At 36.4% G+C, this 26,882-nt stretch overlaps 1 protein-coding gene across 2 annotated transcripts in view; it reads right to left on the bottom strand.

Annotated features, from left to right (window-relative positions):
• ANO3 (anoctamin 3) overlaps nucleotides 1-26,882 on the bottom strand; it is a 475,418-nt gene that overhangs the window by 202,949 nt on the left and 245,587 nt on the right. For both annotated transcript variants that reach the window (XM_050755373.1, XM_050755374.1), the window contains 3 exons: nucleotides 22,722-22,916; nucleotides 21,008-21,079; nucleotides 6,449-6,567 (listed from right to left, as the gene is read on the bottom strand). In XM_050755373.1, coding sequence (XP_050611330.1) covers nucleotides 6,449-6,567; nucleotides 21,008-21,079; nucleotides 22,722-22,916 — 386 coding nt within the window. The remainder of the gene's footprint in view (nucleotides 1-6,448; nucleotides 6,568-21,007; nucleotides 21,080-22,721; nucleotides 22,917-26,882) is intronic.

Raw genomic sequence — 26,882 nt, forward strand, 5'->3', positions numbered from 1 at the left:
GCAAGCTAGAGATAAGTGTTTTAAAATTTATCAGGATATAACTAAGCACAGGAGCCTCAATTTTATTATATTAAGTATAAAACATTGAAAAAAAGCACAATATTCATGCTCTCTAATAAACATAATTTTCCAGTAATGTGAACATGACCGCTAACTACCCAATTCACTTTTCTCATGGCTTCTATAGTCCCTTGCACGCACCTCCATTATGTGCAGTGTAGCACAGTGCTTGACAGTGTGGTCCCTGTGTATAATTCCTGCCTCCTCCTTACCAGCTGTGTGATAACAGAAAAGTTACGTAGCCATCTAACCCTTCATTTCTTCACCTATGAAATGGGGGTAAAAATAGACCTTACCTTTTAGAGTTGTTGTTGTGATAGAAAAGTAGAAGTTATTAAAATCCCTGTTAAGATCCCTAATAAATGTTAGCTGTTATAATCATTTAACATTATTATTATTAATATTGAAACTTCCAGTTCAGTGTTCACAGCCTGGAGGGCTTGGAGGTGACAGATTAAGGAGGTAGATTTGACTTTCGGTATGCTCAAATAACATGGTTTCTGATCTATCTTTCTCTGGCTGCTTTCATGTCTGAACAGCTAGAGAACTGTTTGATTTGAGCCGGTCATTGATTGAATGTTCAAATATCAAGTAGAACCATTATCTGCACCATTTAACTGGTATGCCCATACATTAATTATTGAATTTACTTTCACATCCCATCAAACTATGTATACTTTTTTGCAGAGAAGTTATTGCAACTCTCATTTTAGAGCTAACATCCTCCAGGGAGATTTAGGAGATGTGTCTCCCAAAATGAATTCTTAAGTACTCATGGGAAAAACAAATACATTGGTGATTTGAGAAACCTCTATGTGTTTAATTACTGAGACATTAGTTTCAGGGAAGAGAAAACATCTTTGACATCTTTTTTGTTTCTTTGTATTGCATATGAAATACGACTTCCTAAACAGGCACATTTTTTTCCCCCATAGTCTTTCAGGGAACTAAAGGCATCTACCCCAACAAATCCATCTCTCACCTAATTGTATTCTCTCAGGTAAATCATCTCATGTCATGATTTCCTAGCCCTCTGCTGTAGACATATTTCAGTTCTGCACAGAACTGTTGGCAGCTATAGGAGCTTTTGGGGAGAGTTTTATGTTTCGTTTTGTGGTGGTGGTGGTGGTGCTGCTGCTGCTTATTTTGTATTTTGATTGGTAAGGGGAGTTCCCATACTGTAATAGATTCAGTTGAAAATATTTATCTACTTATTATTTGATCCCAAGGAATGGAAACTTTCTATTATTTGACTACTTTTGCTGAGGTTTAGTGATATTATATTTGTAACACATTACTATTTTTACTTAGGGGTTTGTAGATACAAGAATAAATTGCAAACAGGTCAATCTATTTATAGGAGGTTGTGAGTTAGCCACACAATTACTACAATTTAGAGCTGCCTTACTTCAGAGTAATGTTTCAGGGTTTTGGAAAGAGATAAGTATCTCTGAGGGTATACCTCAGAGATTGAACTGGAGACAGAAACGCCGAGTCTAGAGTTAAAGAGACATGCCACAATGCGGCTCTGGTTCCGCCAAGCTTAGAGACTGGGGCAAGAAACGTTTCTGTTAATTCCTTATTTTCTTGTTTGTAAAAATGAGAGTATTACTACCTATTGTCATTGAATTATTGTGAGATTTAAATTAGATAATGTATATAAAGTGCTTACCACAGTTTCTGGTGCATAAGTGATCAGTGCATATTACGGCAAAGAAACTGAAATGCTACTTACTATGGTTATTGGGCTAAAAAAGGTGAAGTCCTGAATTGCTACGGTCATGCCAGTGTAACAAAATGGAAAAACTGTTTGGAAGAAAAGACTATCTTATTTTAAATCCTGGCTCAGTCATTTACCAGCTGTATGAGATTGTAAAAAGGTAATGATATTATAATATTTATGGCTTAAATCTATGAATACTTAAGTATTATGTCCTTTGAATTTTACCACCCAGTGATAAAACTATAAACATTTCTTGTATATCATTCCAAGTATTTTCCCCATGAAAACCAGCTAGACATTTTTATATAATTGGCATTATACTGCACATATTGATTTTTAAAACCACTTTATTATATAATAATACACTGTGATCATGTCCTATTATCCTTAAATAGTTTAGAGATTTTCAGCATAGTACTGCCTTGTCTGAGGGCATTACGAATTACTATTTTAAATGTTATCATTTACACTTGACTCTGGAAGTGCTCCTCCCCCACCACAAATTACAATGTGAGAAACATTCTTTAACAGAATTATTTGGGCTAACTTCTTGCTTTTTTTTTTTCTTCCTGTTTTTTTGAGAGGGTCTCCCTCTCTCTCTCTCATGTTGGAGTGTAGTTGTGTGACCATGGCTCACTGTAGCCTCCACCTCTCAGGCTCAAGTGATCCTCGTGCCTCAGCCTCCCGAGTAGTTGGGACTACAGGTACGTGCCACCATACCCGGCTCATTTTTGTATTTTTTCTGTAGAAACAGGGTTTCACTGTGTATCTCAGCCTGTTCTCAAACTCCTGGGCTCACACTCCAGATTACTTATCTGCCCTCCTCAGCCTCTCAAAGTGCTGGGATTATAGGCATGAGCTACTACACCCAGAAACTTGGCTAACTTCTAATTGCATTCTCTTCATAAATTCCTAGAACTAGTCAACAGGCAAAATTACTTGTAGGTACTGAACCTTCCTTGTGAAACTGTTTTCCAGAAAATTTGGCTCAATATACATACTGACCAGCAAGGAATAAAAATGATAGCTTATAGTTTAAAAGTACAACAAAACCTAATACTGATATAAACATTTTCTAATTTGGTTCAAAAAAACATTGCTTACATTTGTATTTCTGTAATTAATAGTACAGCTGATCATTATATATGTTAAAATTAAATTGCTTTTCAATTTATTTCATTCTTATATTTATAAATTACATTATGATATCTTTGTGAATTAAGAATATTAGCCATTCTTCTGGCATGTATATATTTTCCAGCATGTGAGCTGATCACCATATCTTAAGCTTGTCTCTTCTTAATGTTATCAGAATTTTGACACTGATATATTTAGTATCTAAATAGTAAGTCTATCCATGCTTAATTTTATCATTGATTTTAAAAGGCCATTTAAAGAAGCAATTGTTCTATTCTGTCATTAGAAAAAATGTTAATTTTTTTTTGCTTTGTTTTCAATATATTCAGTTTGAGTATACTTCTTCAGCTCTTCAGTAACTCATTTGTTATAAGATGTGAGATGTCATCTAAGAATATTTTAACTCTTTCCAAATAATTGACTAGTTGTTGTGAGAACATTTGCATGTTTTTGAATAATTAACATTTATTTCCTGATGTGAAATGCTACCTTTATCATAACATATACACCACTCCCTCACATGCGTGTGCACATACACACACACACACGCGCACACACAGGTTTAAGGAGTCTACAGAAAATTTGAAGCAACTCTGAAAACTCTTGTACTAAATCTTTTGGAAAATTTACACTAGCGATCAGCTAATGTAGAACAAGTCTTCACCATTTACTAAGAAAGGTTTCTGAGGGTCAAACTAAGTACTTAAATGGCACAAGGGAGATTCCTTTTAGGGTTGCAGGGAAGATAATGCTTTTTCAGTATTTCAGAGAATACAAAGACTCTGAAAACAGGGCGAGCTTCCTCTGGGCTGATCGAAAGGAGACTACTTAATGTTAGGTAAGAAGATAAATTTAAAAACATGGACAAAAAGATTAATAAGCCAAGGTGATTTTCTGTGTGACCCATGTTTTACATGAAAATTAAATATTTAGGATACCACTTAATAATATAAATAAAAGGTTACTTCAGGTACTAAAGTTAAATAAATATTAATATTTTCTTTAGAAACTGACTATCCCAAAAAGAAGTAAAATTTATTCTCTTAGCATTTCATGTATAATCTTGTCCATTAAAGCAGCCATATAGAGCCAAGTTAGTCATTCATCTTGTAGTTTGTCATCACCATCTCACAATATCTGGATAAAAATAGGAAGTAGCACATTCAGAATACTAAGTCCTATACACAATTTGGAGGCAAAGAGCCATTTAGGCAAATGAAATAGTACCTGACATCCACATAAAAGGTATGCTGTAGAAGACTACAAAAGCCATCTCCTTCTCACCTTCTTCAACATATGACCAGTGTCTCCAGCCCTAGAGAAAATTATTTCTAATACCCATTGAGATAAAGATGAGCACCATCTGCCAATGCCAGTTGACACAAAGTGAATGGCCTTGTGATCTAATATTAATGAACTGTTAAAATATACATGTGCAGATTTTCCTTGTCCATAACCTTCTTCCTGTTTGATTTGATACCCAATATCCTTTCAAAGGTGAAGTCACTGTAATTGAAAACTAGATTAATATTCCCAGACTCATTAATGTCAATATCTGTAGTTAATTTGGGCATTGTGACAGTGGTGGACCCATGAAATATCCCAGCTGAGACCAAAAGAGCTATGCAGCTGAGCTTCACTAATGCCCACTACAGACGCCATGGATTCTTTACCATAGGCTTATTCCTGCTAACCTAGATTAACCATAGATAATCCCTGTAAATCGACCACATCTAGAGGCCTCAGCTGGTATGTAGGATGTGACTCCTTGGTGGAGAGAGGGATTCTAGTTTTGAGGATCATACAGTTTGGCGGTAGGACTTTATTATCTTCATATGTTATTCCCAATGTTCTCCATATTCGTGAAACAAGAAAAAGTGATATTTACCCAAACCATCTTAAAAACAATCACCCTCATTTGCTCTAGAACTTTGCTTGCAGTCAGGCCAGGTCCTTCAGTCTATGGATTTTTGGGAATGTTCCTTTCCTTTCATTACAAAATGCTTCCTTAAATTGCTTAGCTACACATGGATGAAAAAGCCTTTTGTCAAGAGGTAAGACAGAAAGTAAACTGGTCTTAGAGAAAAGTTTTATAAAAGAAATATCTGCACTCCCATATTTATTGCAACAGTATTCACAACAGCCAAGACTTGGAAGCAACCCAAGTGTCCATCAACAAATGAATGGATTTTTAAAAAGTGGAGAACATATACACAATGGAGTACTATTCAGCCATAAAAGAATGAGACCCTGTCATTTGCAACACCGTGGATGAAACTGGAGGTCATTATGCTAAGGGAAATCAGTCAGGCACAGAAAGACAAACTTTTCATGTTCTCACTTATTTGCGAGAGCTGAAAATTAAAACAGTTGAACGCATAGAGATAGAGAGTAGAATGATGATTACCAGGGGCTGGGAAATGTAGGGCAAGGGGAGAGGGGATGATCACTAATTATTAGTGACGAACAAGAATAAAGAAATTTGGCACAATTATCCCTGCATCTATGTATTAGTTTGGTCTCACTTACGATAGTAATATTTAGTCTCTGCCATATTTATTTACTAACACATTGGTGGGTGTCTAATAAAGATATTTGCAAAAGTAATCCAAGAAACACAGAATCAAATATCACAGAGAAAACTGTATTTCTTGTGATTATTAGCCATGCAGTGAAAATTGAAACCTAAGTCATTCCTTGTGTTAAACTGTACTTAATGTCCAACTATCCTTTTTACAAAGGCATTTCCTTTTTCATCAATACAAAAAATGAAAAAAAATAAAAATAAAAAAAAATGAGCTTATCCTGAGCCAGGATTTGTCGTGAAAATCATCAAAAGGGATATATGGATCAGTTACATTTGCAATGATGAAAAGAAGCAACATTCCGTTTTGTCTTTGGTATCTGATGGGAACACTCCCATGTTTTGAAGAGTCCATGAAAGCATTTTGTTTGAGGAATGGCAGGATTGTTGGAACCAACAGCTTTTAAAATTGAACTCTACCTCATTTTTGTATTGGTGAACTATAATTTTAATAAGATATTCTCAATCTTTTGCTATGCGCCAGACACTTACATGGTTATCTCATTTTGTCTTCAAATAATCTTGTCAAGCAGACAACCAGGAGCATATTCCAAGATGAAAAAACAATTCCCAGTTAGTTTAGTTAGTCTTATCAAGTTATTACAACTGGGTAGTGGAAATGGAACTTAAATCTTGGTTGATGTGATACTAAAATCCATGTTCTCATTAAGTCATGCTAAGAAAGACGAAGAAGCCCTAAAGAGACTATTAATGAATAATTTTACATTTCAGATTAAGTGTTTTAAACATTGTTTGAGAAATATGAATCAGTATGATAAATATGAATTAATATCTCTATATAACTTCTGAGTTCTTAATGGTACATATTAACATGTATATTCTTGTATAGTCTCCAGCAAAAACCAAACATGTAGACACATATTAAAAGGTTTTAAAAATTATGCTCCAAAAATGACTTAATGATAAAGTTTAGTTCTCATTACCTTAGATAATTTTGTCTTGAATTCAGATTTATCTTTGATAACAAAGTCATTAATGAGACGAGACCGGTCATAAGTAGCATGTTCTGATTCATCCGTGTAATCCTTATCTTTTCCTAGGGCTATAAAAGAGAAAGAGAAAGTTATATTTATTTCTATCATTTTTCTTTTCTCTTTTTTCATTAAATGTACTAATCTCTCCTCTTTCATGTTTCCCAAGGTTTAGCCTAGATACACACACACACACACACACACACACACACCCCTACACATATACACACACACTAGAACATACATAAAATTTGTGTGGCAGAATTTTCAAATAATCCATACATTCAATAAATAAGCACATGAAAGTAATCACATGAAAGCTTGCCTGTTATTTACTAATGCTGACACTGATAGTGACTTTCAGAAGAATTAAATGCATCTGTGCTATTGAATGTACTTCAAATTTTTTAAAATAAAATTAGAACCACGAAAAAATCATGTTTTGAACTTGAAGATAGTGACATTAGTAAGAACTGTGTAAGCCTTCATTTGCTTAATTAAAAACTGCATTGATTTTGAGAGTTTGTTTTCTTAAAAGCTGGAAACATTTGAAGAGTGTAAAAAGTCTGAGAAACAGTAGAAAATATGTTTCTTTTATTTGATTATGAGAGCAGACTATATTTTTTCACTTTTCTTTTTATTATACTGTATATTCTAAGGTACATGTGTATAACATGCAGGTTTGTTACATATGTATACATGTGCCATGTTGGTGTGCTGCACCCATTAACTCGTCATTTGCATTAGGTATATCTTCTAATGCTATCCCTTCCCCCTCCCCCGACTCCTCAACAGGCCCTGGTGTGTCATGTTCCCTTCCTGTGACCAAGTGTTCTCATTGTTCAGTTCCCACTTATGAGTGAGAACATGCAGTGTTTGGTTTTTTGTCCTTGCGATAGTTTGCTGAGAATGATGGTTTCCAGCTGCATCTATGTCCCTACAAAGGACATGAACTCATCCTTTTTTATGGCTGCATAGTATTCCATGGTGTATATGTGCCACATTTTCTTAATCCAGTCTGTCATTGATGGACATTTGGCTTGGTTCCAAGTCTTTGCTATTGTGAATGGTGCCACAATAAACATACATGTGCATGTGTCTTTATAGCAGCGTAATTTATAATCCTTTGTGTATATACCCAGTAATGGGATGGCTGGGTCAAATGGTATTTCTAGTTCTAGATCCTTGAGGAATTGCCACACTGTCTTCCACAATGGTTAAACTAGTTTACAATCCCACCAACAGTGTAAAAGTGTTCCTATTTCTCCACATCTTCTCCAGCACCTGTTGTTTCCTTTTTAATGATAGCCATTCTAACTGGTGTGAGATGGTATCTCATTGTGGTTTTGATTTGCATTTCTCTGATGGCCAGTGATGATGAGCATTTTTTCATGTGTCTGTTGGCTGCATAAATCTCTTCTTTTGAGAAGTGTCTGTTCATATCATTTGCCTACTTTTTGATGGGGTTGTTTCTTTCTTGTAAATGTGTTGTATTTACAAGAAAATATGTTAATAAACATTACAAGAAATATAAATCAGGGGATTGAAACAACTACCAGGAAAGAACAGAGAATATTGAAAAATGGTTACTAGTGGAATAGCAAAAAAAAAAAAAAACAAAAAAACAAAAACAAAAAAAACTATAATATCAGTTACATATAAGGATGTATACGAACAATGAATAAGCTGTAATCAATATAAAATAGTATAAAATAGGAAATCTCTATGGGGGCTACATGACCAAGAATTCTTGACACATTTCACCAATTTATGTTCCATATGATATAAATATATCTTCAAACTCAAAAACAGATTGCTATACATTTAGCCTTTTCAAAGATATCAAAACATCTTAGAGTTGTTTTACTAGATCAGTTGATATCTATTAAACATGAATTTTGACATGGAAAACTCTAGTGCTTTCAAGATTTCAGTCAATTTACTTATTGTACAGAAGAAAAACAATTTTGTTTATAGTATATCCATTCCTTTATAAATAATGGTTAAAAGCTATTAAAACACAATATGTTACATCGTGGGCAGCTAATAGTATCAGGTTCATAGTGGTATAAACTAAAATTGTATAGGTTATATTATGTCTTAGGATGCAGTTAATAGCCAGATACGTTAAGAAGCTCTAAGCTTTTAGTGGTTACACTTAGACCTATTAACCATACCTGACACTCATTGATGGTTAACATTTGCTACGTGCATGCAATAGGCCAGAAACTTTACCTGTATTATTTCCTTTCATTCTGATGACAACTTTAAAAGTGGGTATAATTTCTTCCTACATCTAATAATAAGCAAAAAAGGAACACGGAAATGGAACATGCCGAAGGCACTAAACCAGTAAGAGGCACATCTAAAACTGAAACAAATTCTGATCTGACTCCAAAGCCCATGCTTGTGAACATAGTATTCCCCCAGATTTAGGTAAGTTACATTTTATTCATTCAACTTTTGTTTATTAAAGAACTCTGGATATGCAAGATCCTCTTTTACAAGTTGACATTAGAGTAGCAAACACAATTCTGCCTTCACACAACATTCAAGTAAGAGAAAAAATTTTAAAATAAGTAAAATATTAAGTAGGTCTTGTGGTCAGCGCATTTGAGAAAAATACTGTAGACAGGAAGGATGAAGGTGTGAAAGGAGTGGGGAGTATCATTTTACTAAAGAACATAGTAATATTTGAGCAAAGATACAAAAAGTGAGGCAGTTAGACACACACGTAAACTGGAGGAGGAATGATCAACACAGAAAATCTTAAAATGCAAAATCTGGATTCGCATTGAACTGTTACAGAAGCCAGAAAGAAACTGAAATTTTGGAATTATATTATTGGAGCAGCTACCAAAACCCTACCATTGACTGCCAGTTTGTAAGGCATAGAGTGTTTAGTGTTTTTATTTCCTTTCCAATCCTTTCTCTTCCCTTTCCTTCCTTTTCCCCGCGCGCGCTCTGGCTCGCAGGCTCGCTTGCTCTCTCGTTCTCTCTCTGTCCCTGTCTCTCTTTCTGTCTCTCCATCTTTTTCCCCATTGGTTATTAGAGAAGGAAGAAATCCTGGTTTGGTTAAACAGCAATCCGCAAATGGCATGTGCTGCTGGGGAGCAGGCACTGGCTTGTGGATCACAAGATGTCATTTCTCATTCTAAATCTGCCACTTCCTCAGCATGCAATTTCCTTTTCCTAAGTCTCTAAGGTTCCTCTAAACTCTAAAATTATTGAATTATGAATTTAATGCTTATAAAAGATAAAATGACAATTTACATTATTTTATTTTCCATGGAACACAAGAAATTAAACCTCTAGAAGTTCATTACTCATTTCCTGCTCCTATTCCACTCACAATTTAGTTTCTAGGCAGAGAATTTTTTTTTTTTTTTTTTTTTTTTTTTTTGAGATGCAGTCTCACTCTGTTGCCCAGGCTGGAGTGCAGTGGCGTGATCTTGGCTCACTGCAAGCTCTGCCTCCCGGGTTCACGCCATTCTCCTGCCTCATCCTCCCAAGTAGCTGGGACTACGGGCGCCTGCCACCACGCTCAGCTAATTTTTTATATTTTTAGTAGAGACGGGGTTTCACTGTGTTAGCCAGGATGGGCTCGATCTCCTGACCTCGTGATCCACCTGCCTCGTCCTCCCAAAGTGCTGGGATTACAGGAGTGATCCACCGTGCCCAGCCACTTTTTTTCTTTAATTCCTATAACTTATCTATTTCTGGAAAAGAAATACATAGCATCATCTTGCTGGAGGAAAGCTAACTCAATTTTGAACATTTGCCAAATACCACCATATTCGTTAAGTTTTTTCAGATTTTTTTTTTCCCTGCCCTACTGCGCTGACTGGAGCTAATCATTTTCTCTTCTAAATTCCTTCACATTTGTGTTTTCTTTTCTTTTTTTCTGCCTGCCCTCCTTCCCCTTCTCTCTCTTTCTCTCTTGGTATATTAGCGAAGTTAGCATAGTATCTGGGTGAGAAAACTATCTGTACACCAAACCTCCATGACATGCAATTTACCCATTTAACAAACGTGCATATATACCTCTTAAACCTAAAAGCTGGAAAGAAAGAAAATTTTTCAATAAATGCATATTAACAAAATAAAAATAAGAAATACATAACTGAAGCACAAAAATTCAAGTAAATGAACTAAGAAAAATAATATTAGAGTAGGCAGATAACTTTAAATCATTGTCCCGATGAATGATATACAAACGTATTGCTATGGCTTGGATATGGTTTGTTTGGTCCAGGTCTCATGTTGAAATTTGATCTCTATGTTGAAAGTGAAGACTGGTGGGAAATGTCTGGGTCGTGGAGGTGCATCCATCAATATGTTTTAAGAGCAAAACATAGCACAACTGGAAATGCATTCTAAAATTATAATCTAAAAGAAATCTGTGTTAGCAGGAATGTTCCTCTAAGCCTATGAATAACAAAACGTAGAAACTATTGCCATCTTAAGAAACAAGTTTAATTCTAGTTACACAGGCTAAAACCCTAGGAGTAATCTTGACTCCTCATTTTCTCTTCTACCCTACATCAGATCTTTCACCAAATTCTGGTGACTTAGCATGAAGCATTACCTCTTTAGCACATATCACTCTTTAGCACATACCACTAACATGCAATGTGTTTTCACTTATTTGTCTTTGTTCATTATTTGTTCCCCTCACTAAGGTATTTTTTGTGAGCCTGGCCTTTACATATATACACGTGTGTGTGTACATTTTTCCCACTTTTGTTGTCTTGTTTATTGACTGCTTTCACCTTAACATCTAGAACAGGGTCTGGCACATAGTTGCCATTCAACAAATGTTTATTGAATGACTAACTGGAATTAAATGCCCAAATCCTGTCTAAACTGTCTTTAAATTACAGCTCAAAGTTGATCATTTATCAACATCTGATTATAGTTAAAGCCAACACATCTCTCAAACAGAAGCTCATTTGGTTCTCCAAAACAATCTCCCTGTTTCCTCTTTTGCTCCTACCACATGGTAGCCAGGGTGACCCTTTTAAAAACCCAAGATATTTCACATTAAATCTCTGTTCAAACCTTCTAATAATTCTGCAGCCCCAAGTAAAACCATAGTCCATACAACAGCCCACTGGGCATATGCATCATCTAGCTCCTTACTATTGTGTCTGGAATTGGTTCCTTCTGGTGAGTTCTTGGTCTCGCTGACTTCAAGAATGAAGCCACGGACACTCGCGGTGAATGTTACAGTTCTTAAAGATGGTGTTTGTTTCAAAGTTAGTTCCTTCAGGTGTTCATGTCTCCAGAGTTTCTTCCTTCCAGTAGGTTTGTGGTCTCGCTTGACTTCAGGAGTGAAGCCGCAGACCTTCTCAGTGAGCGTTACGTCTCTTACAGGAGGCGCGTCTGGAGTTGCTTGTTCCTCCTGGTGGGTTCGTGTTCTCGCTGACCTCAGGAGCCAAGCCGCAGACCTTCCCAGTGAGTGTTACAGCTCATAAAGGTAGTGCGGACCCAAAGAGCGAGGAGCAGCAGCAGAATTTATTGTGAAGAGCCAAAGAACAAAGCTTTCACAGTGTGGAAGGGTACCCCAGCATGTTGCCAGTGGTGGCAAAGGTGGCCAGCTTTTCTTACCTTATTTGGCCCCGCCCATATCCTGCTGATTGGTCCATTTTACAGAGTGCTGATTGGTCCATTTTTACAGAGTGCTAATTGGTGTGTTTACAAACCTTTAGCTAGACACAGAGCGCTGACTGGTGTGTTTACAATCCTTTAGCTAGACAGAAAAGTTCTCCAAGTCCCCACCTGACCCAGAAGCCCAGCCAGTTTCACCCCTCACTATCATTCTGTATCCAGCTCATACAGCTCTACCCTCATACCCTCTGATCCAGCTGCACCAGGTTATTTGATGTAAAATATGTTCTCACTGAAGGGTTTTTGCACTTGCTTGTCTCTCTGCAGATAATGCTCAATCTCTGTTTTAGCCACGGTTCTGTTCACTAGTCACCCCATCAGAGAATCACTGTTTGATCATTATTTCTAAAATACAGTCTACATTGTTGTCTCTCTGCACACAATGCTTTATTATTTTTTATTATTTTTATCAGCACCTGACATCAAATGACAAAACATTCATATAAAACATATATGCTATATATGTACATATACATCAGCATCTGGCATTGAATGTATACATTTATACATATAAATGTTATATCTACCTCCTCCTAACTATAAGTGCTATTAGTGCAGTGACTGTTTTGTTCATCACTATATCCTGATATTTAGTTCATTGTTAATTGCATTGTAATCTCGTAGCAATTGTTAACTAATAAATGAATGGTATGCTTGTATGTGGGAATATTTTGCATCCATTAAATTGCTTTGCAGACTGACAATGTACAGAAATGCTTAAACTATAATCTTAAGTTAAAAAGCTGTTTTAGGCTATTCTCACACATTTCACTTGAAATATAATTTTCCTTCTGAGCGTAACTTTGTAAAACAATATAAATGTAAGGACAGTGAAAAACTGTAGTAGGAAGGAAATGTAAAATGTGTTACCTATTTTAACTAGGTAGTGGTAGTCCTCTCTCCCTCGTAGATTTTTTTTTTTTCTTGCTAGGAGTTATTTGTATCATAACGGCAGAATTTAAAAAGCTTTTTAGAGTTAGTATTTGTGTCAGTCAACATCTGAGAGCAACAATGGAGAGAGCCATATTGCATTTTGGTTAATGAAGCTAATTATTCTTCCATCAGTGAGATCTTCTGAAACACAAATGAAACCTACTGTGTTTTGGTTTTTCTCAAGGGCATAGATCCTTATTTTTATGAAATTCTCCCCATGTGGTGATGAGACATTTATTGCACATATGCCCAGAACATCAATCAAATTTCAAATTAAAAAAATGTTTAAGCAATAGCACTAAATTACAATACCAAATATTATATCATATTTCCTCTTTTTAAGATGACTTTCTCCCACATTGTAACATTTCTGAAATCATGGCAGTAACCTATTTTTCCTAAAAGCTCTTATTAATTTGATGATGCTTCCTATAATTGATAGTGTCTTAAAATCTAAAAAGATCAAAGAATAAGTAAAACAGATTTTCACACACACCAAAAAACAAAGATAACAGCTTTCTGGAACAGGTGGTAACAGTTACAGTAAGTCTGATTATGACAAATAGAACTCTTGCTGTTCTCTAGTAGCAGAATAATAGGAAGCCATACATGCATAAAAAATGTAGTCTCAAAGCTCAATAAAATTGCTTCATGTGTTGAAGAACAAAGGCTGATATAGTGGCAAGGGAATCAATATTGGTTTCAACAAATTGAAGTTAAAATCTTGGTTTTATCATTTGTTAGCTGGGTGGCAGTGGGTCCGTTACAGTTTTTTAACCTTAGACTTTAGGATAATAAAATATTCCCATAAAATAGTTCCAAGGATTAAATGCAAGAATCTATGCACAGTTACTCAAACACACAAATATATTTTTTCATCCTTTTGTTTGCTTTCAATACACAATTTTAGTATTGAGACAGCTATTTAAAAAATAAGTAATTTAGGGCTACCAAAAAAGTCATATCTTTCATTTTAAAGCCTAAGTAGACAGGAAACAACATAATTACCTTGAGTATGCCAGTTGAAAATTTAAAATTTAATCTATAAATCTGTTTTCTAATCATCAATTGTATGCTTTATGTTGAAAACTTACGCTGACTCAAGTGGGAATACATTGTCTTTTAAATTTTGTTTGCATATCAGCATCAGTTCAAAAACGTAAAGGAACTGACCAAGATAACATAGCAGACTATTATGATCACAACATAAACCTTAAGGCTATCTCTGGGAGTAAAAGTTTAATAGCTAAATTATTCCAGCTCAGTCATTCTTCTTTACTATAATGTCATTTTATTTTGTTACTCTCTTACATTGTATTGTTTCAGCATCTGAAAATAGATACTATCCTTCCTGGAGAATTTTCAGTGTGAGTAGATTATTAGTTGGCCTTCACTTACTTGCAACTGTACAAACTTTCTGTACCTTGCTAATAATGGCTTGCCCCAGGATGATCAGAATAGGTGATAATATGGGAGCACATGATAATAACGACCTAAGGTTATTTTCATAATTTATGTTTTATATGTCATCTCTGATAAATATTGTCTAATTTGAGTCTCACAACAGCTTTCACTACAATTATGCTCAATCTCTGTTTATAAGAAGAAATTAATATTGATATCTCCATTTCTCAAATCAGAAAACTCAGCAAAGATAGTGTGTACCCAAGTAGTAAGTGACAGTGTTGGTACCTGAAACTGGAGCTTTTGACCACCAACAAATTTCGTGATTTAAAAAATTATCCTACAGAAGCTTTCTGTGAAGAATAAATTCATGAATGGTCCATACATGGCTTGCTCTGTGGTTAGGACACAATAACAACAAAAACCCAGACTTATTAATTTTTGGGGTTCCTTTGTTGCCTACTTGTCCCTAGCCCTATTGTTCTAAAGTACTACCACTAGCCAGTAGCAGTGAGGGTGCTGGCAGAGCTGTGCTCAATGAACAACACAGAGAAGCAAAACCTGCAGATAAACTGCTTTCCATTGTATCAGTGTGCCAGTGTTTTCTGCTCACCATCTTTCCCTGTACTCTTCCAATCCTCACCCATCCACCCATGTCATTGAGTGGATAGCTTGTACCAAGCAATACGAGCAAGACAAACATAAATCACAGTTATTACCTAGTGAACACTCATCCAAAGTGCTATGAAAGAAAGGAAGTAGCATCTAAATGACTATGCATTAGGGAGGACTTCAGTAAGACTGATGTTAGAAAGGCAATTCTACGGCTGGGCGCGGTGGCTCACTCCTGTTAAATAATGATTTTACTAATCATTTAACTAATGATTTAACCATTATCCCAGCACTTTGGGAGGCTGAGCTGGGCGGATTGCCTGAGGTCAGGAGTTCGAGACCAGCCTGCCCAACAAAGTAAAACCCCGTCTCTACTAAAAATACAAAAAATTAGCCGGATGTGGTGGTGGGCACCTGTAATCCCAGCTACTCGGGAGGCTGAGGCAGGAGAATCGCTTGAACCCGAGACAGAGGTTGCAGTGAGCCAAGATCATGCCACTGTACTACTGCAGCCTGGGGGACAAGAGCAAAATACTGTCTCAAAAAAAAAAAAAAGGTAATTCTACTACTTAAGAAGAGTTTTAAGCCTTTAAATACTCTACATAAAGGTCCATCATCACAATTTAAATACAAAAGAGAATAATATTTAGATCAGGTCCTCGGTGAGAAAATTAACAAAGCACTAACTCATAACAAGTGAGAAAACTCACAGTGATAAATGACATCACAGAGAGCAAAAAAATGGGTGGATTCTACAGCAGACTCTCCAAAGAGGGGTGTGTGTGTGTGTGAGAGAGAGAGAGAGGGAGAGAGAATGCTCTTTCATCCATTTGTCTGTCCTAATCCTAAAAGTATTCTTTAAGCACCTACTATGGGTCAGGTACTATTCTTGATTCTGGTGCTAAAGGTGGCAGCAAGATTGACAGTTTCTGTCTTCTGGAAACACAAAATTGGGGTAAATAACCTAAATAAATAACTTTAGGTAATAAGTATTATGAAGAAAAATCCAAGATGAGGAGACAGAAAGTAAGTCTGATGTGAACCTGGCTTATTTCGGTGTAGAGCCCTAGGATAAGCACATATTTATTGTGAACAAGGAACATAAGATGGTTGAGCTGTCTGCAGCTCGTAAGAAAAAGGAAGCATTAGGAAATGGCCTAGAGAGACCAGACCCAGATTCTGCAAGGTTTCTGAATACCAGAGTGAGTTTAAATTTTAAATGTAATAGGAAACCCTGGAGAGACAGGAGCACAGAAATGATGGGATTTAATCTTCCTTTTATTAAAGCTTTCTGTGACTCCTGCTTGGAAAATCATCTATAAGGAGGCAAGATTTTGAGCAGGGAGATCTGTTAGGAAGTTATTGTACCAGTGTACCAAGAGAAGGCAGCAGATGGACCCAGGTGCAGCAGTGAATGTGGTGAACAGTAGTCAGATTCTGAATATATTTTGAAAATTGAGGCAAGAGGACCTTATGTGTTCGATAAACAATTGACAAGATTTACAGTGACTGTGAGACTGTCATAACTGAAAAATACGTTCCTTCAGTGTAATTCCCTCATTTCTGTAATCTTAAGTAGGTTAGGAATATTAGAAGAAAGTTATTTCTTATGCCATCTTCATATAAAATGCTACTGAGAAAAAATTAGTGGATATTATCTATTGTTATAGAATGAAAGCAAAATCACCATGTACTCTTTGACCATAACTATTTAAAGAAATAAACCAATGAGTATTCCACTGAGCTAAACTATTATGTTTGTAGAAAGCAAATAAATGTTTCAAAACTCTAATATGACCCCATTCCTGAGGAAGTCATTTTATAACATTAGCAAAATGTTGATTTCATAACAAGATTAGACAGATGTGTGTTTGGGTTGGTTGGACTCAAATTATGCTGGTCTTAATGAGCCCTAAATATTTCATTTCTAAGTTACCTGAGTTTATAGCCATATGGGCATGGGAAGAATCAAGCAACAGGCACTTGTTAACGTGGATTACTGTGTCCTTGTCATTTTCCAGCATACTGAGAAGAAAAAAGTAGGCAATGGTAGTGGGGCTTCCAAGATTAATAAATAAAATTATTGCCACACTGGAATTTCAAATTCACTGCTACAAGGATCAGCACTTTCTAGAATAATTTTGTGAGTGTGGGGGAGTATGGAATGCTGCTCTGGCTTTGTGAGCTGCTTTATGAAAAGTAGAATTAAAGGCTATGAGATGTCAATAAAAAAAGAAGAAGAGAACAAAAAGAATCAAAACTTTCTGACTCAATTAGCTTTTTAACTAATCATTACCCAAATATATTTTAACATGCAGCTTTATCTTCTCCTTGTACTTTCTGCCTGAAACTTATTAACATCTGACAGAATTAGTGTCTTTGGAAATCATTAACCACTTTTTACCTTAAGGCCTTTGTGTCTACTGTGGTGATTAAAAGAGAAGGCTAGGGATCAAGGCTTCCTGGGTTGAAATCTTAGTTCTCCATTGACTAGCTATGTGACAGTTGGCAAATTATTTTATCCATTATGCCATAAAAGTCCCCCTGACCTTTTTTTTTTTTTTTTTTGGCAGAATCCCGCTCTGTTGCCCAGGCTGGAGTGAAGGGGTGTGATCATAGCTCACTGTAGACTCCAACTCCTGGGCTCAAGTGATATTCCCATCTCAGCCTCCTGAGTAGGTGGGACTACAGTCAGGTACCACCATGCTTGGCTAATTATTTTCTTTTTGTAGAAACAGGGTCTCACCACTTTGCTGATGCTGGTCTTAAACCCCTGGGCTTAAGCAATCCTCCTACCTCAGCCTCTGAAGGCGCTGGTATTACAGGCGGGAGCCACCACACCCATCCTAAAATCACTTTTGGTGATCACAGAAATAACTGTTTAGTGTAAATCTTTCTGGGCCCAGCAGAATTTGGTGTGAAAGATAAGTTTAGTGAGTGACTGAATAAAGCAATGAAAAATATTTGCTGAACCCCCATGATGTGTTAGGAGCTACGATGAAGTTATGCCTTTTTATTTACTTAAAATCCTACTAAGAATGGATCATTGATCCCAATTTACTAGTGAAATCACTAAAGCTCAGAGAGGTTAAGTAATATACTACAGTTACATAGCTAGTGGATATAAGAATAAAGATTTGACCAATGGCTGGCTGGAAAAATAACATTTCTTTCATGATGTATACCCATCCTGTTAGGGAGCCTTAGTAGAAATGTCCTTCTCTGAATCAACAGAGCCATTAATATTTTTTCCTTCATGGTTCTCATTTGGAATAATGAGAAATATCAATCCTCAGTAAAACACTGACCACACGCAGTTAAGTCTGCCTCAGCATTAATATTCTCATGGGGCCGCTCAAAGTGGTTAACTGTAAAAAGCCATTAATAAGATGCATTAGTCAGGAAATTCCCATGCAATAATTAGCCCAATACTCTGCACGCTAACGGCAAACTTAGCGAATGTAACTGCTTTGCATTTAAAAGAGAACATGTATTGCCAAAATGCTTACTCATGCTTTATTTAACTGTACTCTTGGTATATTTGACATTATTTTACTTGATTTCTTTTCGAAGATGATTAAAACACTCATATTAGGCCGGGTGTGGTGGCTCACGCCTGTAATCCCAGCATTTTGGGAGGCCAAGGTGGGTGGATTGCCTGAGGTTGGGACTTTGAGACCAGCCTGGCCAACATGGTGAAACCCTGTCTCTACTAAAAATACAAAAATTAGCTAGGTGTGGTGGTGCGCGCCTGTAGTCCCAGCTACTCAGGAGGCTGAGGCAGGAGAATCTCTTGAACCTGGCAGGCAGAGATTGCAGTGAGCTGAGATCACGCCACTGCAGTTCAGCCTGGGAGACAGAACAAGACTCTATCTTAAAAAAATAATAATAAAATAAAATAATAAAAAACACTCATAGATATGCACCTAACTCTAAAAGAGTATTTCCCAGCCAGGTGTTACATCCAGATGGATTCCTGAAATGCTTAGCGATACTACACAGTTAGCTGGAGACTGTACCTCACCTTCATTATAAAGGCAAACACCTCATCATTTGTATGTATTTCAACTGCAGAAGCTGTGATGTCTTTCTAACTTGAATAAATGACAGACTGATGCTGGGGGATACTAAAATAGTGAATATGAGATACAATGCCTGGAGAGAGATGAATACAGGTCAGCTGGAACAAATAACTGAGACACACAAAAGTGATGTGAAAAGAATCATAAAGTTAAGAGCATCCGATTATGTTAAGCATTCAGAGAAAGTGCTTTTTAATAGTTGGAATGGCAAGCTGTCAAAAATAAAATGCAAGGAATTACATGGAAGGTTTTTCAATACAGTGATTGTTATACATTGGTTCTAATTTGGAGGACAGGTTAGTGAAGGGTGCTTTGCAAACTTTCCCACCTGTATGGATATTTTGGACAAGAAAAACTTCAGGTTCGTTTTTTGTTCTTATTTTTTTTTAAATTAGAAAATAACAAATAATATAAGTTGAGCATCCCAAATCCAAAGTGCTCCAAAATCTGAAACTTTTTGAGTGTTGAAATGACACTCAATGGAAATGCTCACTGGAGCACTTCAGATTTCCGATTTTCAGATTTTGGGATGCTCAGCGAGTAAGTATATGATACAAATATTCTAAAATAAAAAAAAAATTGAAATCTGAAATACTTCTAGTCTCAAGAATTTTGGATAAAAATACTCAACTTGTAGTAATCTTCAGAATTAATTACTACAGGAAAGGCCTTTGTATTCTGAGTGAATTTTTTCTGATGAGATACTCTTTTTGATTCTGTATATGAAATGAACCTGCTGGTCACTGGCTTTCTTTAATTAAAAAACTTAATAAGCCAGCACTGTTTCTGTGCCACACATAAAACAAAAATTATTATAAGAAACGTGACTAATTTGCAATCATTCAGAATGTGATTATAAATAGCAAAATTCATAGTTTTAAAAGTTATGAAGAGTGACTTAACAATGCCTATAGAGAAAAGCCAAGTTACAGTTTTTAGGCCAGAAATTCTTTATCCTGGTTACACTAAATATTTACCGGGCAGGCTGTTAAAAGTATGTATACTAATTTCACTCCCCAGACCAATTAAAACTGATTTTCTGGAACTGTGATCCAGGAAGTATTAAAAAGCCCTCTGGTGATTTGAATGTGTAACCAGAGTTGAGAATTCCTTATGTAGGCACTGAGGCCTGGCCACCAATGTATCCGCTACTGAAAACTCAGGGCTTCGTTTCTTCAGGTTATGTATCAAGGCACTGAGGTTGCAAAGTAAGTGCTGGCACATTAGTATCACTTTTTTTTATTAATTCTGGCTTTATTTTATTTCTATTTAATTCATGAAAATGAAAACCTGATTCAAAAGAATTGTATATAGGCAAGCTACAGATTTGAATGTAAAGCTTGCTCAACTGAAGCAAATCTTATGTAACATCAAAAGGCAAAAAAGGAGATAGAGTAAACTTGTCACTGTTATAGGAAAAATAAATAAAATTTATAGTATCCTCTAATGATGGGTCGAGATAGAATCTCTGAGTGTTACTAACATTCTAAATTCTGAGTGTCAAAATTTTATAGATCTTGAAATAGTACTCTATATGTTCTTACTCATAAAAAATTGAAATTTTCAGAATAATGGCAAAAATTGTTATTTTTTATTATGAGATTGTTGCTCATCATAAATCCTCCTATATATTTGAATTCCAAACTATACATTTCTTAATTTCTTAACCTCAGAATATTAAACCCACCCATTACGTTAAAAACCAAACATGAACTTTTTTCTTAAAAAAAAAAAAATGCTAGTTTTTTTTAGAACACAGTTTACCTTTGGAGAGAGGGATAGGAGTAGTAAATACTGAATATCAACTTACCCAAACAAAAATCGCTGAGGTCAGCAAAAGAACATCTCAGCACAGAGTCGTTTTTATTCTCCTCAGTGTTAACTGAAATAAAATAAGACACTTTGTAGTTTTGGGAAATAAAAGCATAACAGAAAAATAACCATGGTGATAGATGGACAAATGATGGCTAAACGTGAATTTTTTTAACTTAATGAGTTAAAATTAGTTATTTAAAATTTCTCTTTTTTTTTCCTTTTTTTTTTTTTAGAGACGGAGTCTAGCTCTGTCACTCAGGCTGGAGTGCAATGGCACCATCTCGGCTCACTGCAACCTTCACCTCCCGGGTTGAAGTGATTCTCATGCCTCAGTCTCCTGAGGAGCTGCGACTATAGGCATGCATCATTATGCCTGGCTAACTTTTGTATTTTTAATAGAGACAGGGTTTCACCATCTTGGCCAGGCTGGTCTCGAACTCCTGGCCTCAAGTGATCTGCCCACTTTGGCCTCCCAAAGTGCTGGAATTACAGTCGTGAGCCATTGTGCCCGGCCTAAAATTTCACTTTCGATAAGGGAAAGAAACATCTATATTACGTTGTAATACCCTCATCTTCTTGAACAATTTGCCATTTTACATGCTGGACGTATTTGTAAGCTAACTACAATATGTAGTGATTTCACAACAGTATTGAAACAGTACTTTTGATATTTTTTAGTTATCCAGAAAAAGAAGTAACCATATGGAGTCATAAGGGAATGCATTCTTATAAGAAAAAGCCACAAAAGGATTGAAAAATAAAAACACAGCTAGGTGCAGTGACTCATGCCTATAATCCCAGGATTTTGGGAGGCCAAGGTGGGTGGATCACAAGGTCAGGAGTTCGAGACCAGCCTGACAAACATAATGAAACCCAGTCTCTACTAAAAAATACAAAAATTAGTTGGGCATGGTGGCGTGTGCCTGTAATCCCAGTACTCAGGAGGCCGAGGCAGGAGAATCACTTGAACATGCATGGGAGGCAGACGTTGCAGTGAGCCGATATTGCACCACTGCACTCCAGTCTGGGTGAGAAAGCGTGACTCCATCTCAAAAAAAAGAAAAAGAAAAACACACCCTAACCACCGCACAACAGGGAGCATGGTTGTATTCAAATTCTTAACTCTTATTAAAAGGAGTTGTCTAAAGAGATAGTGTGTGTCTTAGTGGGCAAATGTGTGTAGGAGAGTGCCTAAGGGTAGCCACACCATTTCTTTGTGTGGCACCTAGCTGGTATGTCTCTCAAATTCAGCCCTTGCACACCAGCCTTGGATTGCCAAAATCTTTATGCAACCAAATCTTCACTGCTTTATTGTCAGTTGTAAAGTCTTCAGCTTTTATTTTTAGAAAACCGAGTTTACTATTGCTGACATTTTCTATTTGAATACTGGTTATAAGTTCTCGCCAGGAATGTTACTCATCAACAAGAGGGATGCAAATAGTGGCCAAATGCACCAGTGATTCATGTAGCTGGGACTTCCACTGCGAACAAATATTAGGTCCAGACTCCATGGGATTGGCCACCTTCAAGGCAAGGAAGAGATAAAACACATCTGGCCAACAAATGGCATGGTGTGTTGGTCTCCTTTCTATGCCAGCCTCCTTCCTGAAGAGCTCTATAAAACTGGTCCAGTGGAAAAAGGAAGGAAAGGACTATTTGGAAAACGTAGATTTTATAAATTGAACAAGAAAATAGGAATTGTTGCTCACCTTGCTCTGCTTTGTCAGTGGAGATCAAGGTTATAGATGTGGGAGCCTGAGATTCACTCTCTGTTGACTGGAAGAGGGAGGTAGACTGGCTCAAGCTCTTTGAGTAAGCGTAACTCTGGGCGAGGCAAGGCAGGGATCTCCGAGACGGTTTTAACGAAGTTTCTTTTGTTATCTCGCTCTTGCTTATATTCATACCTGCAAATCCAAAATGTTGAGTTTTAGCAATAAAAAAATCAATCAGTAGAGGTCAATAAAAAGTTTTAATTCGTGTGATACCTGTTTCAGGAATGAACTATTGAAAAGCATCACCTAGATATTAGAAATAATTGAGTTAGTTTTGTTTCTATTTTGTCAGGGAGTGTTTGAGATTTTCGTTAAATAGTTCTGAGACATAAATATCTGTTTCCTGTTTGAGCTTTCACCACTCTTTTAAAAGTTCTGTGAAAAAAGAAACTGATGTTTAAGTTCATTTGGGGAATTATGACAACAATTATTTGGATACTCTTTGAATAAAACTTACGATTTAGGCTTTCAAATAGCAAAATAAATAAAACCTAATACATAAACATTCAAATTACTAAATGGCGCCCTTCTTTCTACACCCTCCCCTCCCTTAAACACACACATAATATCGTAGCAGCGACTTAGAGGCTGGAAAGAGATAGCATAACACAGTATAAAAACTGGGCAGCAAGCAGGGATCAAGACACCAACCCTGTGCTTAGTGTTAGAATCACTTCCCTCATGTACGGTCTCATCTGCCAGTAGAAAGAATGCCCTTCAACCAAACTCGGCCTCCAAAAGCGGAAGTCCCGCTATACTGTGTGATCCAGGAAAGAATGGCTCCACTTCCCCATCTCTATTCCTCTTCATCCCATAATGTCAATCCCAGGTCATTCCTCTCCCTTGGCACTCTAAACCCCAATGTCTCTGGACACTGTTATTTCTAACATTTCCCACCCAGAGTCTTTCACTATGTCCTTCGGGAACTCACATAAAACATCAGAAAATCCACTTAATATCCTCCTTAGATTTTTCTGTGGATCACCCATTTCCCTCCATAATTTCGTCCAAACCTGGCACTGCCCCATATCCCCCCAGTGACACTGCTTCTCTTGCAGCTGCCTTCAGTGGAGGCTCTTTTCTCTTTCACAACCTCATATCAACTTTACTTGAGGTGGAGTAGATATCCTTCTTGTACCTAATTGCCTGTCTCAGTCATTCTTCATGCTTCCTCTCTAAAAATCAGTATTCAAATTCCTGTCATTAAACTATTCTTCTAGTCTTCTTTATTACTGTCATTTTCCTTTAACACTTCCAGGTTATTTCCCATCATTTAAAAAGAAGTTAGCTTTTAATACTACTCTTTTGCTTATTTTCTGCTTAACACCCACTGTCATTCATATTATATATTTTGTTTTATTTCTGTATACCTCCCTAGAATGCAAGCTCTATAATGACACATGAGCCATAAAACATTTTCTTTACAAATTATCCAGTCTCAGGTAGTTTGTTATTACCTGAGACTGGATAATTTATAAAGAAATACATTATCAATGTGAAAACAGACTATGGTAAATTGTACAAAGCTGCTTGATCGTAAATAACTCTCTAAAAAGTTTCTTATTGACACCTGACTTGAGAAGTTGGCTATGCATGCTGTCTGCATAATGTGAATAAAACCATGAAACACCCCACACCTAGTGTTGTGTTTGGACTTCACATTACATAAGGCAAAGGGACTTTTTATTGTGGAGTGCCTATTACATGTCAGGCTTTGTGGTTGGTGCCTTTATTTACTCACTTTGAGGATATTTATGTATTTTACATAAGCAAATTACATAAAATATTCTCATTTTAAAAGGTTTTAAATTATAGAAGTAAACAGATTTAAAAAGTAAAATTAGTTTTACCTGATTCTTAAATTCCAGTCTCTTCTCTAAATGAAATGAATGTTATCAGTTTATTGGTCTTTGTCTATGTATTCAAATATGTAACTATAAAAATAGTTTTCTTACAGAAATGAAATTATAGGCCGGGCGTGGTGGCACACACCTGTAATCTCAGCACTGTGGGAGGCCGAGGCGGGGGGATCACGAGGTCAGGAGATTGAGACCATCCTGGCTAACACGGTGAAACCCCGTCTCTACTAAAAAATACAAAAAACTAGCCGGGCGTGGTGGCGGGTGCCTGTGGTCCCAGCTACTCGGGAGGCTGAGGCAGGAGAATGGCGTGAACCCGGGAGGCGGAGCTTGCAGTGAGCCGAGATCGTGCCAGTGCACTCCAGCCTGGGCGACAGAGCGAGACTCCGTCTCAAAAAAAAAAAAAAAAATTATAGTTTGTCACATTATATAATATGTCTTAGGTGTTTTTTCCATCTCAGTACATGCATATCTATCCCAGACTTTTTAATTTAAATATCTTTAAAAGCTTTGAGATATAACTCATATACCATAAAATTGACTCCTTTAAGTATACAATTTAGCTGTTTTTAGTATATGCAGAGTTGTGTAAACATCACTCTATGTGGCTTTAAAATGCTCCAAAAAGAAACATCATACCTATTAACAGCCAATTCCCATTCCCTCTTTAGCTCAGTCTCTGGAAACTACTAACCTAATTTCTTACCTCCATGCATTTGCCTATTTTCTCCCTCTGTATGGGTTGTCTTTGCATTTTCATGATTGTGTTCTTGGAAACACAATGCTTTTAATTTTGATGAAGGTCAATTTATCTATTTTTTTCTTTAGTTGTTTGTGCTTTAGGTGCTGTATCTATGAAACCATTACCTAATTCAAGGTCATGAAGATTTACTCCTATGTTTTTCTCTAAGAGTTTTATACTTTTGCTCCCACATTTAGGTTATAATCCACTTGTAGCTAATTTTGTACATGGTATGGAGGTGGGCTGCAACTTTATTCTTTCCCATGTGGATATCCAGTTGTTCCTGTACAAGTTGTTGAAAATGCCATTGACTTGTCTTGGCACCCTTGTCTACAATCAATTATCCATAGTATGGGTTCATTTCTGAACTCTCAATTCTAACCCACCATTCTATATGTCTACTCCTATGCCAAAACCACAATGTCTTTAGTATTGTAGCTTTGTAGTAAGTTTTAAAATCAGAAAATGTGAGTTCTTTACTTTTGTTGTCTCTTTCCATGATTGCTTTGGCTATTCTTAGTCTTTTGTATTTCTATATAAATTTAAGGATCAACTTGTCAATTTATGCAAAAAAAGGTAGCTATGATGTTTTTTTTTTGTTTGTTTGTTTGTTTTTGTTTGTTTTGTTTTTGAGATAGACTTTTGCTCTTTTTCCCCAGCCTGGAGTGCAGTGGCGCAATCTTGGCTCACTGCAATTTCTGCCCCTTGGGTTCAAGCCATTCTCCTGCCTCAGCCTCCTGAGTAGCTGGGATTATAGGTGCCTGCCACCATGCCCAGCTATTTTTTTTTTTTTTTTTTGTATTTTTAGTAGAGACAGGGTTTCACCATGTTGGCCAGGCTGGTCTTGAACTCCTGACCTCAGGTGATCCACCTACTTCAGCTTCCCAAAGTGCTGGGATTACAGGCATGAGCCACTGAGCCTGGCCGCCAGCTGTGATTTTGATAGGGATTCCATTGAATCTATAATCACTTCGGCAGGAGTACTGCTGTCCACTAGGTGACCTGCAAATATCTTCTCTTAGTCTGTAGCCTATATTTTCATTCTCTTACTCGTGTCTTTCAAAAAAGCAGAAGTTCTTAATTTTGACAAAATCTATGCTGTGATTGTTTTATGGTTCATGCTTTTAGTCAGGTGTTTTAAACTTTTCTTTATATAAGTTTTGCATATTGGTTAGCTCCTGCTCTCTTTTAGCTATTGTAAATGCGTGTTTCTTTCCCATTGTACTGACAGTATAAATAGCCAGTTGGATTATTTTAAACAAGTGAGTAAAATACTGGTTTAGCACTGAGGTGTAAATATTTTTTTCAAGCTAAGAATGTACTACTCACTTTCTAGTTTTTTTTTTTTTTTGTTCAGTAGTGTGTTGATTTTTTTCAGTTTATATAATTTTATTCCTTAGCTATCTTATTATGTTGAGTTCCATTAATGGATTTTCTAAAGGTAAACCTCTTTTCATTTCCAGAAAACAAAAACAGAACATACTTTGTCATGATTAA

The sequence above is a fragment of the Macaca thibetana genome, chromosome 14 (assembly GCF_024542745.1).
Source record: "Macaca thibetana thibetana isolate TM-01 chromosome 14, ASM2454274v1, whole genome shotgun sequence".
In the NCBI taxonomy this organism is placed as follows: Eukaryota; Metazoa; Chordata; class Mammalia; order Primates; family Cercopithecidae; genus Macaca; species Macaca thibetana.